General features: G+C 46.6%; 1 protein-coding gene across 2 annotated transcripts in view; it reads right to left on the bottom strand.

Moving 5' to 3' along the window:
• Window positions 1-16048, bottom strand: part of AP2A2 (adaptor related protein complex 2 subunit alpha 2) — a 96110-nt gene that overhangs the window by 66346 nt on the left and 13716 nt on the right. For both annotated transcript variants that reach the window (XM_040410431.1, XM_040410430.1), the window contains exon 2: window positions 2880-2948. In XM_040410431.1, the coding sequence (XP_040266365.1) occupies window positions 2880-2948 (69 nt within the window). The remainder of the gene's footprint in view (window positions 1-2879; window positions 2949-16048) is intronic.

Genomic DNA, 16048 nt, shown 5'->3' on the forward strand with positions numbered 1-16048 from the left:
CGTTACGGACGCGGCGATACCAAACATGTGTAGGGAATTTTATTTTTTTCATTTTTTATCAGTGATAAATGTGTTTTTTGATTTTTACTTTTTTTTCACTTTTATTCACTTTTTTTTGACCCAGACCCACTTGGTTCTTGAAGATCCAGTGGGTCTGATGTCTGTATAATACAGTACAGAACAATATATATTGTACTGCACTGTATTTTACTTACACTGAACAGATCTATGCCTTTCAGCACAGATCTGTTCAGCACCATGGACAGCAGGACGCCTGAGAGGCGTCCTGTTGCCATGGGAACCTTCCCCGTCTTCTCAGAACTTCGCAGACGGGGAAGGGTAAGGAGGGGATCTCTCGGGGGGCTGTCTGGGGGCTCTCTCCCTCTCCATCGGGGGGCTGCAAAGGTACAGCAGCCCCCCGATGGGAGAGGGAGGGAGCTCCCTGCGCTGTTAACCTTTTCCATACAGCGGTCCGTACGGACCGCTGTATGGAAAGGGTTAAACGGCTGACATCGCATCGCAGATGTCAGCCGTTTATACCAGGGTGCCAGCAATGTGCTGGCACCCTGGTATACCCACTGAACACCAATGAATTTTCAAGGGGAGGCGGGCGGGGGATCGCGATCCCGCCTGCCACACCACCCGCCTCCCGAACCGCCCGCAACCCTCCCCCTGCACCTCCCGCCACCATAAAAATCATTCGGGGGTGCAGGGGGGGGGTGAATAAAACTTTTTTTAGGCATATAAAGTTTCTGATCCCCGCGGTCAGGGACCGCGGGGACCAGAAACTGCAGAAATCGCAGCAAACCGCAGGTCTGAATTGACCTGCGGTTTGCCGCGATCGCCGACATGGGGGGGTCACGGGACCCCCCCGCGCATTTAGCCTAGGTGCCTGCTCAATGATTTGAGCAGGCACCGGGTTACGATCACTGCCAGCCGCACGGCAGTGATCGAAAATACACAGGGCGTACATGTACGCCTTGTGTCCTTAAGTACCAGGGCACAAGGGCGTACCTGTACGCCCTATGTCCTTAAGAGGTTAAAGGCCATCTGTCAGCAGCTTTGTACCTATGACACTGGCTGACCTGTTACATGTGCACTTGTCAGCTGAAGGCATCTGTGTTGGTTCCATGTACATATGTGCCCGCATTACTGAGAAAACTGAACTTTCAATATATGCAAATGAGCCTCTAGGAGCAACGGGGGCGTAGTCATTACACCTAGACGCTCTGCTCTGTCTGCAACTGCCGCGCCCTATCCACTTTGATTGACAGGGCCAGGTGCGATCACGTTTACACTGCCTGGCCTGTCAAAGTGGAGAGGACGCGGCAGTTACAAAAAGAGCAGAACCTCCAGGTGTAATGGCAACGCCCCTGTTGCTCCTAGAGGCTCATTTGCATATATTAAAACGATGCAGGCACATATGAACATGGGACCAACACAGATGCCTTCAGTTGCCAAGTGCACATGTAACAGGTCAGCCAGTGTCATAGGGACAAAACTGCTGACAGATGCCCTTTAAATGTGCATGCACCCATAGTGTACTTCCATGTGCTTCTGATTTCTGTTTTAATCTTATCATCTCACATCATTCATCTCAGGCCAAGAGGAACGGTGAGGAAGGACATGTTTTTACACAGTACAGAGCCATATGGATGCACCATATGGCAGCACACTGAGCGCCTATGGTTCCAGAGCATTACACGCTACAGACTCTGCCCAGGCTGCCATTAAACCATGAACAGCCAAGCATGAAAACCCCAGGTTCTTTGGGATCACAGATAAATGAGCGGATCCCTCGCCCTGCTCTCAGCACGTCGCGTGGAGACAGACAACAGTTTGACTTCATAGGCACTTTCTTCGGAAAGGAAACCTTGGGTTATCTGGTAGTGCTTCCTGTTTTTAATGTACGGAGGAACTTCTCTGCGTGTCCCTCTGATTTGCACAACCTCAGCTTTTTTTGGGTGGATGCCCTCTGACCCCCGCCTTAGCAATTCCTGCACTCACAGCTTCCTACATAGGAAAAGAGCAAATCAACAGAATTATCCTTTTCCTACTAGAAGCAAGGATAACCTCAGCACGGACCGGCTTTCTGGCGATTTTTCTCGGAAATCTGAGCGGTCTAATGACACTTTACAGTAAGGAGATTATCTGACATGTTCTACACCCCCGTGGAGTAAGCCTGTGAGGACCGTGGATACGGTAGTCTCATATCAAAGCTGGGCAGAATCAGACCTAGCAGAGCTGAATTTGTCATTTAACTGCCTCTTACGTGCACTGCTATAACCAGGCACCCTCCCAATCCGTTGCGCAATACGACATACACGTCTCTCCTACATCGGCAGTAAAGTGCAGTCCTGCTGGCAGTCAATTCTTCATACAGATAACAAGCTGAGATACCAAGGAAGCCACCTGATGACTCAGAAGGGCACCTGAGGGTCTTATCTACTTGCAGCAACTAATAAGACGCCCATTTGATATTAATAGGTTGTGTCTGCCGAGTGCACTATGGAGAAGGAGCTTGTTCTGACCGTGGTGGATGAGTACATGCTGCTGCGCCTCTGCCTGCTCCTGCGCCTCTGCCTGCTCATCCTCCCTTGTTGCTATGGCACTGAAATCTCTCCTCACGACTTCAGGATGCTGCTATTCTGGAATCAGATTAACTCCTCCGTCTCCCAGAGAGCAGCCCGAGCACTTTCCCTAATCATGAAGGCAGCCGATGCAAATCTGCTTTTGTGGTGCACAACGCGTTTCACGTATATTTACTATGCGGGGAAGAAAACAGCATGTGATGGGGACAGCGATACTTCATCGCGTTCGGCCACAGTCTCATCGGGGTGACACGTCAGGAGTCACAGCTACACCTCCACAGTACATACCCTTAAACTTCGAGCGGATGTTGGCCAGTTCCTTGTTTATCCTCTTTATTTCCGCTTCTTTGCTTTTACCTGAAACGAGAAAAGAAACGGGTTCATAAACCTTTCCGATTGTGATTTATCGTCATCGGTGGAGAACCCCTTTAAAAGGGAACCCGTCACCGGGATTTTGTGTATAGAGCTGAGGACATGGGTTGCTAGATGGCCGCTAGCACATCCGCAATACCCAGTCCCCATAGCTCTGTGTGCTTTTATTGTGTAAAAAAAAAACGATTTGATAGATATGCAAATTACCCTGAGATGAGTCCTGTATGTGAGATGAGTCAGGGACAGGACTCATCTCAGGGTAATTTACATATGTATCAAATTGTTTTTTTTACACAATAAAAGCACACAGAGCTATGGGGACTGGGTATTGCGGATGTGCTAGCGGCCATCCCGGTGACAGGTTCCCTTTAAAGAGGATTGGTCATCTCACCCGACATGACTATTTAGGAAATACTTGCATTTTCCAAGAAATAAGAATTCTGGAGCATTTTTTTCTCAGAACTCTACTTTGTGCCGTTCCTCTGTTATTCCTATGAGAAATGTATGAATACATGGACAACTGGGTGTCACCAGTTGACGATATGTCCATACATACTGTCCAATCAGAGCTAACAATGTCAGGTCACACCTCTGTAAGAAGGGGAAAGGTGACATACCATGTTACTTGTCCTAACTATACAGGAGGAATAACAGAGGAACGGCACATATGCTTCTCAACTGATATATTATGGAGAATACAAGCTTTACTAAAACACACTGCCTCAATAGTTTGTATTTCCCACAAAAGTAAAATGCTGGTGCATCTTTTCTTAGAATTCTGCATTGCGTTAGCCCTCTGTTATTCCTCTTGGAAATGGTTATCATTTTTCCTTTAAATAAGGTGAATCCCTGTGCAGCCTGACGCCTTTAGCACTGACTGGACAGTGTCCGGCTGTTTAGGGACACTCCATACCAACAAGAGGAATGGTAACAACCAGTTGTCAATGTACTCATACATTTCCAGGAGGAACAACAAAAGAGAAGCATATGCTCCAGACTTGTCATTTAATAGGGAAAGCAAGTATTTACTAAAACAGAAATGTCCAGAGAAAGAACAAGTTCTCGTTACCCAAATATAACCCAACTAAAGCTGTGCCTGCCATCAGCACCGCGCCGCTCAGGACTCATGAATGGAAAACATGATGAAGACTAACTAATTGAGATCGGTGACTAGAGTCCGTTTCGGCAGCTCTCTGCTTTGGCTAATAACCCCCCCCCCCGCCCGCCCGCCCGCGTCCTACGTGCTTCAGCTTTACATAAGAGGCTATGGCCACGTGAGATAAAATGAAGGCCACTGTAGATAACTGCAGGCAACTGTCAGATGGAAGAAAGCCAAAGAGACAAACACTGAACTGCCGGGGAGTGACAGGGCGGCTCGACAGAAATACAAACGGTTAAGCCCAATGAACAGGCATAAAATATGAGACCACAGACCATACAAGTGCTCATCACTGATCATTATTATTAAAGGGATATTCCAGTTTGCAGTTTTTTGTTTATATAATAGGGAATCGTGCAATGTCCTAATTTACAACCCTTTCTTCTATCAGACAGCTGATCCCTACATGCAGTAGTATAGCCCATGTATCAGTCCTGTGGAATGTATCCATGGTCTAAGGGTCCATTCAGACAGACGTAAGCGCTCCGTGCCGCAGACCGCAAGGCAGGGGCACCAGCCGTGTGCACTCCGTTTATGGACTCACGGATTGAATGGGTCCGCAAGATGGTACATGTCCTATCTTTTGCAGTATATTGAGGATCATGGAGTGCACACGGTCGGTGCCTGTATATTGCAGACCCGTCGTTTATGGGCCACAATGCACGGAACCCTTACGGTCATCCAAATAGATGCATATTAGAAAATTCAACATCATATCCTCTAAATAAATAAATGTAATCATTAAAACCAAAATACCTCTAAGAGTAAAAACCCAATATCCACTCTATAGCAGTTTCCGATGGCTGCCAGATTACCAAATAAACATCTTCTACCCTTCTAAGGTCAAAGTTTATTTACACGTTAATTTCTCATTTTTCTTTGAGCCTTCAACAACCTTGAAAAACCCAAGACAATAGGGATGAACTCAGAGTAAGACCTCTTTCACACGAACCTAAGAGCTCCGTGCCCGTGCTGTGGGCCGCATACGGCGGTTCTGCAATACACGGGTCACCAGCCGTGTGCATTCTGCATCGCGGACGCGGACCCATTCACTTGAATGGGTCCACAAATCCGGAGATGCAGTGCAGAACGGAACCCCACGGAAGCACTACGGAGTGCTTCCGTGGTGTTCCGTTCCGCAAAAATATAGAACTTGTTCTATCTTTTTGCAGAACGGACGTAACACGGACCCCATTCAAGTCAATGGGTCTGTGATTCACATGCAACTTGCAGTCCGCAGCACGGACACAGAGCCCTTACGTTCGTGTGAAAGAGGCCTAAGACCTGTATTACACCAACAGATTATCTGACCAATCATTGGTCAGATGGCCGTTTACGCACACAGATCTTTTGTTATACTCCCCAATTATTGGTCCGATTGGACAGAAATTGGTCAGATGATCTGTCGGTGTAATGTAGCTCTAAGCCTGCCCCCCATACACACGAGACAGCCCTTGGGGGAATGAGCAGTGGTCTAGGAGCATGCAGCAGTTTCTGTGGGGCTGACCACTGGCAGATCATCAGAGATGTGAACAAAGCCTTAGCTGCAATGTCCATGAACAGAAGGGGCGCTGTTTCTGGACAAAAAAACGAAACATATCTAAACCTGGAAAACCACTAGCAGATAGACAATGAACATGTGAAAATACTTTACAGGTCTTCCTGCCAATGTTTTATTTTTTTTATTATTTGTATTTATTTGTTTTTATTAGTTTGATCTCGATCTGTAGAAATCGTCCGCAGGCTCTTCGATAACACACGATTTCTATACAAAAAAGCTTGCAATGGGGTTTCTAAGCTTGATATAAATGGAACAGACACTGAACACAAACTGATTTCTCTAGGCCTAGATGGCCCTAAGCTGTTCCTTCTGTATACCCTAATGCGGTCATTCATTGCATGAAAAAGCAAAGTCAAATAGAGGCATCTGGGGCGGCAGAGCAATGGTTACCCTCTCTGAGACCTATTAGGACATACTGTGGGAGGAGAAGGCGGCCCAATGGATATGAAACAGGTCAAGATGGGTGAAATAAGCAGTGATCATGGGGCAGATGCTAGTCTAGACTCTCCACCACCAGCCTCTCCTCAGCTTGGAACAGCAGACAGCAGGGAGCAATAGCTTGCATTCCAATCCACAGCAAAGACAGAAAAGACAGATTGACGTATTCGCTCCCAGGGACAGACTGAAGAGGAACATTGACGTATTGTGCCGCAACGCGCTGAAGTCACGTCTGATGACATTTATCATTGGTACAGCTACAAGGCAGCAGAGTGTAATTGCATTTTCTGCTCCGCAGCAATGTTAGCCCTAATGTGCTAAGGAGAAAGGGACATGCTGATCCGATTTTTCTGTCTATAGAAAATAAATGTTTGTCAGATGTGGGCTGTGGCTAACAAATGAAATCTCCCTGGTCTTCAGAAGGGTCGGAGGGCACTTTTTCATACAACAGACCCCTGAGGGTCTGGGAGTCATGTCGTTCTATTGAGTCTGGGACCCCAATTGATCATGCATACGGTGCCCCATACCCCCTGCTGCTCCTCTGAAATGACCGGTCGCACACGCTCCATTCATTTCTATGGGAGTTCTGTACTCCGATATCTCTGGATCTCCCATAGAAATGAACGGAGCGGCTAGGCACATGTGTGACCGGTCATTAAGAGCAGCAGGGGTATGCAGGAGGTACGGGGCCCCCGTTCTACTGATCAGTGGGGGTCTCAGCAGTAGGACCCCCACTGATCTGATAGGGGATAACTTCTACCTACCGGAATACCCCTTTAAGCCCTTGTAGCCATCAGAGTAAACAGATCACTGCACATTTCCTATACAAACCTGGTGTAGTCTGACCCTGCAGTCGCACTCCTATCTATCCCCTACTTCTTGCTGACCGACCAAATCTATGTTAACCAGAATTAGGGGGCAGATGGAAGTCAGTATGACTATGGCAGATCAGACTACACAGGGTTTCTTTGTAGTCCGTAACCATATTGTTGCAGATCACAAAAAAAAAAAAAGATACAAGGCGGATACCTCAAAAGTTACTTAATTTCAGACTTACAGGAGCAATTCTAAAATGCAGGATACAGCAGAACTTCCTAATCAGTGGGGGTCTAAATGCTGGGACCCTGGTCATCCGAACAGTTTCCTTCACAGTGTGGCTAGGAGCATTGTTTTCAGGATCAGCAGAGCTAATAACGCGTTAGCCTACTTTCACACTTGCGTTTTGGGCGGATCCATCATGGATCTGCAAAAACTGATCCGTTACAATAATACAACCGCATGAACGGATCCGTTTGTATTATCTGTAACATAGCCAAGACAGATCCATCATGAACACCATTGAAAGTCAATGGAGGACGGATCAGTTTTCTATTGTGCCAGTGAAAACGGATCCGTCCCCATTGACTTACATTGTGTGCCAGGATCCATTTGGCTCAGTTTCATCAGACGGACACCAAAACTTTGCAAGCAGCGTCCGCCTCCAGAGCGGAATGGAGACGGAACTGATGGATTCTGAGCGGATACTTCTCCATTCAGAATGCATTAGGGCAAAACTGGTCCGTTTTGGACCGCGTGTGAGAGCCCTGAACGGATCTCACAAACGGAAACCAAAATGTGAGTGTGAAAGTAGCCTTAAGTAGATCTGATAACTCACCCAGTGTGACTGTTAACTCTGCTAGATCTGTACTCCTAGTGAGCAGAATGTTATGACATATCACTCGGCTATACCAGGAGCGGATTGGCCACAGACCTTACAGGGAAAGTTCTGGTGTGCCAATGCCCACGGGGCTGCCCGAGTCCTCCTCACGGCCGGCCAGTGGAAGTTTTTTGGGGATGTATTTTGTGCTGCTGGTGGCAGTATTTTGTGATGGGAGTGTGGTATTTGGCTCTGTTGGGGTTGTATAATGTTCCCCAATATGGTATTTCTGACCCTGCACTACTTTTTGGTGGTGCGGACGGATAACGGACCCATTCAAGTTGAATAGGTCTGGATCAGTCTGCAGAATCCGCAAATTGCGGTCCCCAATGAACAGTTGATCAACGGCCATATGCATGAGCCCTTACACTGTTTTCAGTCCCAGATGCGTTTTTTTTCTATTTTTATGACCCGACACAAAACAGAACGCTGCCTGAACAGAAGACGTCCTGATGCATCCGGATCTCTTTCCATTCAGAATGCATGAGGACCGAACGGAAAAGTTTCTTTCCGGTATTGAGATCCTCTGCCGGAACTCAATACCGGAAAACAACAACGCAAGTGTAAAAGTGGCCTTAGGAATAAGAACACCTTATTGATGGCCCTTCATATACCCCATGTATGCTGCACACAGTAGCCTGCTGTAATGGTCCTAACTTTCTATATTTCCTTCATCATAGCTACTTCTCACTCTATGTCTCCAGTCTCCACACCAGTGCTTACATCTAGTATACTGCTAAACATACAGCTGGCACCTCCACCAGGAAACGGTCAACGGGCAGCCGGGGTCGCCATGCGCACGCAGCTCTGTGACCGTGCCGTCAGTGTCTATGGCTGTTTGGCCTTCTATCTGATCTACTGTAAAGTAGGACATGCTGTACTATATCTGCGATCAGCCTGGCTTCATCATGGTACACCTGCCCTGGCACCAGCTAAGGCCACCCAACCACGCAAATGCCTCTCCAAAACAGAATAATGCTGTAAAGTGCTCTTCTAAATGACTACAATTATACTGTGTGCCATGTTATTCTCTGTTGCTAGAGGTCACATGGGAAAACTGAATTATGTTTTATGGGGAATTATGCAAATATCCTACAATTACGCTCTAAGCAGCTGGTTACTGTCAGCGGCAGAGCTGCTGAATGGCGGCTGTAACATTACATGTGCAGTCTATTGTATGGCCATGGTATCATTCTATTCTACACCAGTGTATCCAATTACTACAGGGCTGATAAGCAGCTATCCTATCCCACAGGCTGCTTATCCATGGCTCATAATCCTAATGCAGTGTGTGTGTGTGTGTGTGTGTGTGTGTGTGTGTGTGTGTGTGTGTGTGTGTGTGTGTGATATATATATATATATTTTTTTTTTTTATGCTCATAATACTAATTGTGTGTGTGTGTGTATATATATATATATATATATATATATATATATATTATATTTTTTTTACGCTCATAATACTAATTGTGTGTGTGTATATATTATATTTTTTTTACGCTCATAATACTAATTGTGTGTGTGTATATATTATATATTTTTTATTATTATTGCTACGTTCACATCACTGTTTAGCTTTATGTTCTAATCCATCACAAGAACAGAAAAATATAAAACAGATTCTTTATTTTGAGCAACATTTGTGATCAGTTTGCATCACTTCAATCAGAGATCAGTTATTTTTGACAAGAGAAAAAGTCCTGCATACAAAGGGGGGTTTTAGACGGCGGTCTTAATAAAGACCTGCACTGGCGGTGGCCTCTACATAACTTCGGCAGATCCACCGCCACTTCTGAACGCAAGACAGCTTCCTGTCCTAAAACAAGTGTAGAAAATTATGAATGAGACGGACCTGAAGGCCTGTCTCCTTCGCCGCCCCCTTTTTTTAGACCTGGCGTGAGCGGGGAGAAGGTGCAGATTGCGCTGCAAAAAAATCTGAGCCAGAAATACGCCTAATTGAATGAACAGAAGAGAAATCTAAATCCAATCAATATTCGGTGACCTTCTTAGGCCTAGTTCACACCAACGTATGGCTTTTATAGTTTTTTGTGGTCCGTTTTTCACGGATCCGTTGTTCCGTTTTTGAGTTCCGTTGTGTTTCCTTTCCGTTTTTCCATATGCCATATACAGTAATTACATAGAAAAGAATTGGGCTGGGCGTAACATTTTCAATAGATGGCTCAGCAAAAACGGAACGGATACGGAAGACATACGGATGCATTTTCGTATGTGTTCAGTTTTTTTTGCGGACCCATTGACTTGAATGGAGCCACGGAACGTGATTTGCGGGCAATAATAGGACATGTTCTATCTTTCAACGGAACGAAAAAACGGACACGGAATGCTTACAGAGCACATTCCATTTTTAATGCGGAACCATTGAAATGAATGGTTCCGTATACAGAACACAAAAAAACGGCCCGTACACTCGCAAAAAAAAAAAAACTATCGTGTGAACTGGGCCTTAAAAGAGCATTAGTTCTTCTAGGTATGTTTCCAAATAGTTTTTGAAGGAACTCGGCAGGGAGGTTGTTCCAAACATCTTGCAGAACAAACCACAGATCATCTACAAATGTAGGCTCTCTCAAATCCTTCTGTCTCTTCATGTAATCCCAGGCAGACTGGATGATGTTGAGATCAGGGTTTGTGAAGGCCATATCATCACTTCCAGGACTCCTTGTTCATCTTGACACTGAAGATAGTTCTTAATGACATTGACTTTATCTGTGAGGTTATTGTCCTGCTGCAGAATAAATTTGGAGGCAATCAGACGCCACCCTGATGGTATTATATGATGGAGAAGTATCTGCCTATATTTCGGATTTCGAAGGGAAGTAAGCATGAGGTCTCATCCGCTGCACTAAGTTTCCCTGGCCAACCACTGCGTCTATGGTCCTCAACATTGCTCGTTTCATTATGCTTCTTCAAAAGAGCTTGATACAGGCTTATCCATCATGCAATACAATTAGGGAGCCTTCCGATTGCCTTTAAATTTACCAATGTCATTCTTTAGCAGGAAAACAACCCCAAAGCCAATGTCATTAAGAACTATCATCAGTGTAAAGAAGTACAAGGAGTCCTGGAAGTTATGATACGGTTTCCACAGAACCCTGATCACAACAGCGAGTCTGTCTGGGATTACATGAAGAGAAATAAGGATTTGAGCAAGCCTACTTTCAAACAAGATGTGTGATTAGTTCTCTGTCTGGAACATCCTCCCTGCCGAGTCCCTCCGAAAACAAGTGTACCTAGAAGAATTGATCACACTAAATATTGATTGGACTTAGATTTCTCTTGTTCTTTCACTTTGCATGTTTTAATTGATGAAAATAAACTATTAGTACTTCTATTTTTGCTACTCTGCAGCATTATTTCCACACCTGCCTAAAACTTTTACACTGTACTGTATATCAGCAGCTAATAATCACAAGCCCCAAATACAGGTCAAAGTAAAGCACCTCCGGATATAACGACGCTCACCCTACAATTTGCATGTTTCCCTTTGGCTATGAACAGCTTGAATTGGAGATGTGAGCGAAGCGGTTTACAGACAAAGTATAGAGTCTGTACACCACTCTGCTTGTGCCTCAAAGGACCTGCTGAGTGGAGGTGATCACACCCATAGGGGACCCGCACTCTTCTGCAATCAGGGGGCTCTCAGGAGACAATCCCCAAGGATTAAAACCTGCGGCATGTCAGAAGTAGGGCTGAAACAATTACCTCGATTGAATTGAGTAATTTGACACAAAAATAATCATCAATGCAAATTTTTTGTATCGAGGATTCGTTAGTGTCATGTGACCACGGAGCGGGAGTGAAGCGCTTGCTATTACTCACCGCTCCATGGTCACCCGCCGGCCTGCACCGTGCTGCACTTTTCTCCTGGTGGCACTGGGGGGGGGGGAAGCTGGTGGCACTGGGGGGGGGGGGGAAGCTGGTGGCACTGGGGGGGGGGGGGGAAGCTGGTGGCACTGGGGGGGGAAGCTGGTGGCACTGGGGGGGGGAAGCTGGTGGCACTGGGGGGGGGGGGCTGGTGGCACTGGGGGGGGGGGAAGCTGGTGGCACTGGGGGGGGGGGAAGCTGGTGGCACGGGGGGGGGGGGGGAAGCTGGTGGCACTGGGGGGGGGGGGAAGCTGGTGGCACTGGGGGGGGGGGGGAGCTGGTGGCACTGGGGGGGGGGAGCTGGTGGCACTGGGGGGGGGGAGCTGCTGGTGGCACTGGGGGGGGGAGAAGCTGGTGGCACGGGGGGGGGGGGAAGCTGGTGGCACGGGGGGGGAGGAAGCTGGTGGCACGGGGGGGAGGAAGCTGGTGGCACGGGGGGGGGGGAAGCTGGTGGCACGGGGGGGAGGAAGCTGGTGGCACTGGGGGGGAAGCTGGTGGCACTGGGGGGGGGGGGGAGCTGGTGGCACTGGGGGGGGGGAAGCTGGTGGCACTGGGGGGGGGAAGCTGGTGGCACTGGGGGGGGGGGAGCTGGTGGCACTGGGGGGGGGGGGAGCTGGTGGCACTGGGGGGGGGGGGAGAAGCTGGTGGCACTGGGGGGGGGAGAAGCTGGTGGCACTGGGGGGGGGGAAGCTGGTGGCACGGGGGGGGAGGAAGCTGGTGGCACTGGGGGGGGGAAGCTGGTGGCACTGGGGGGCTGGTGAGTTTTTATAAAGAAAAACGTTCCTTTAATTAGATTTTTGTTATTAGAGTACTCAATTAATCGTTGGATTAAATCGATAGAATACTCGATTACAAAAATAGTCGATAGCTGCAGCCCTAGTCAGAAGTTTTCTGAAACTACAGATGCACTTTTAGGCTATCTGCAGACGGAATGGGGTTTTCAAACAGATTATCTGCGCAGATTTCTCTGTGGTTCTACACTAAAATACACGTTAGGCCTCATGCACACAACCATGTGTAATTTGTGGTCCACAAATTGCAGATTTGCAAAATATGAATACCATCAGTGTTGCACCTGCATTTTTTGAAGACTTCAATGGGTCCATGGTCAGCATTTTGCAGCCAAGTATAGCACATGTTCTATCTTTTATGTAGAAAGCACACAGATTATGGGATTATGTGCTTTCTGCATCTGTATGAAGATGGGATATGTCCGCAAAATAAGGACCCATTAAAGTCAATGTGTTTGAAAAAAAATTACAGAAAGCATCCATATTTTGTGCATCCAGTCGTTTGTTGCGGATTTGTCCAGATCCCACTCAGCAAAAAACTCTGCACAGCAGGTTAATTTCCACACAGATAAAAAAAAAAGTGTACATAAGGTGTCAAATCTCATTCACTTTGCTAGTATTGCATTAAGCTGCGTTTTTTTGGCGCGGACAAAAACATTTGTAATCTGCAATGTGTGTATTTACCTTTAGGGCTCTAGCAGACGGTATGTTGCGGTCCGCAAAACATGCACCCGCCAAAAATACGTGTGCATTTTGTATTTTACAGAACGGGAACAGCTGGCCCCTAATAGAACAGTCCTATCCTTGTCCGTAATGCGGACAATAATAGGACATGTTCTATTTTTTGCGAAACGGACATAGAGTGGACACAGAACGGACACTGAAAGAAAATACGTTCGTGTGCATGAGCCCTAAAGGGGTTTTTTAACAGTTTTTTATTTCAACACCTAACATTCTCCATCAGCCGATTCTCAGCTGAAGCTGGCACCAGAAACAGAACATGGAGTCGGGAGCAGACGGCTCCATCCATTGTATAGAGGCCATGCAGTACTGCAGCTCCAGAGGCCTAGGAAAGCATAAAACATTTAAAGCAGTAAAAAAAAAAAAAAAAAAAATTATGGCGCGTTTGTGCTACAAACAGAAAGTACTGAAATATTTCTGCCATTATAATTACTATTACACCTCTCATACCTGACCAGAGAAAAGTATATATGAGTGATTACAGTCCAGAGCTTCATTCATAATTCTGCTGGTTCTCACTGGAACAGGTATTCAAGCTGTGACTGATGATGGACACCAACAGCCCCAAAGACATATACACTCACCTAAAGAATTATTAGGAACACCATACTAATACGGTGTTGGACCCCCTTTTGCCTTCAGAACTGCCTTAATTCTACGTGGCATTGATTCAACAAGGTGCTGATAGCATTCTTTAGAAATGTTGGCCCATATTGATAGGATAGCATCTTGCAGTTGATGGAGATTTGAGGGAGGCACATCCAGGGCACGAAGCTCCCGTTCCACCACATCCCAAAGATGCTCTATTGGGTTGAGATCTGGTGACTGTGGGGGCCATTTTAGTACAGTGAACTCATTGTCATGTTCAAGAAACCAATTTGAAATGATTCGAGCTTTGTGACATGGTGCATTATCCTGCTGGAAGTAGCCATCAGAGGATGGATACATGTTCTCATTCTGTTTACCCCAAATTCGGACAGAAATCGAGACTCATCAGACCAGGCAACATTTTTCCAGTCTTCAACAGTCCAATTTTGGTGAGCTCGTGCAAATTGTAGCCTCTTTTTCCTATTAGTAGTGGAGATGAGTGGTACCCGGTGGGGTCTTCTGCTGTTGTAGCCCATCCGCCTCAAGGTTGTGCGTGTTGTGGCTTCACAAATGCTTTGCTGCATACCTCGGTTGTAACGAGTGGTTATTTCAGTCAACGTTGCTCTTCTATCAGCTTGAATCAGTCGGCCCATTCTCCTCTGACCTCTAGCATCCACAAGGCATTTTTGCCCACAGGACTGCCGCATACTGGATGTTTTTCCCTTTTCACACCATTCTTTGTAAACCCTAGAAATGGTTGTGCGTGAAAATCCCAGTAACTGAGCAGATTGTGAAATACTCAGACCGGCCCGTCTGGCACCAACAACCATGCCACGCTCAAAATTGCTTAAATCACCTTTCTTTCCCATTCTGACATTCAGTTTGGAGTTCAGGAGATTGTCTTGACCAGGACCACCCCCCTAAATGCATTGAAGCAACTGCCATGTGATTGGTTGACTAGATAAGTGCATTAATGAGAAATAGAACAGGTGTTCCTAATAATTCTTTAGGTGAGTGTATAAGGGTACTTTCACACTAGCGTTTTTCTTTTCCGGCGCTGAGTTCCGTCCTAGGGGCTCAAATCCGGAAAAGAACTGATCAGTTTTATCCTAATGCATTCTGAATGGAGAGTAATCCGTTCAGGATGCATCAGGATGTCTTCAGTTCAGTCTTTTTGACTGATCAGGCTTTTCAGAAAAACGTAGCATGCAGTATTTTTACCTCCGGCCAAAAAGCCTGAACACTTTGACTGAACGCCGGATCTGGCCTTTTTCCCATTGACTTGCATTAACGCCGGATCTGGCGCTGTGTGTTCAGTCAAAACGGATCCGGCTTTTGCATGTTAAACCCGAAAAATGTGAAAAAAAAAGTTAAAGTCCATAAATGGCGGATCCGTTTTTTCCAATGCATTTTTTCAATGTGATCAAAATCCTGATCAGGATTCAAATGTAATCCGTTTTCACACGTTTTTCCGGATCCGGCGGGCAGTTCCGGTGTCGGAATTGAACGCCGGATTAAAACAACGCTAGTGTGAAAGTAGCCTAACAGGATCTGTTCCAGTCCAATATTTTGTGAAGGGGGGGTGCTGCATGCTGTGCTTTTTTTGTCAAAACACGGATGGCGTCCGTGCTCGTTCAGCAGTTTGAGGAATGGCGCGGACAGCCATTAATATAACTGCCTATTCTTGTCCGCAAAACGACAAGAATAGGACAGGTTATATATTTTTTTGCGGACCACGGAACGGAGCAACGGATGCCGACAGCACACGGAATGCTGTCCGCATCTTTTGCGGCCCCATTTAAGTGAATGGGTCCGCATCCAAGCCGCAAATACTGCGGCTCGGATGCGGACCAAAACAACGGTCGTGTTAATGAGGCCGAAGACAGGATCTCACAAATAGAGTTGAGCGAACCTGCCTTTTTGCAGGTTCGGGTTTTAAAGTGAATTATGTAATGGATTCCGTTCTCATGGAATCCATAACGTAATTCAATGCCGACATGGCAAACGGAATGCCTTTAGAGGCACGCCGTCATAATACAAGTGTGTGGCCAGCAGAACGGACCCCTCGGAGCTGGCCGTGCACTTGTATTATGCGGCATGCCGGCATTGAATTACATGATGGATTCTGTTAGAACAGAATCCATTACGTAATTCACTTAAACCCCGACCCTGCCAAAAGGAGTTCGCTCAACTCTATTCACAAATGATTTATAAGACTGTGTGACCCTG

Source organism: Bufo bufo, chromosome 10 (genome assembly GCF_905171765.1).
Source record: "Bufo bufo chromosome 10, aBufBuf1.1, whole genome shotgun sequence".
NCBI classification, from domain to species: domain Eukaryota; kingdom Metazoa; phylum Chordata; class Amphibia; order Anura; family Bufonidae; genus Bufo; species Bufo bufo.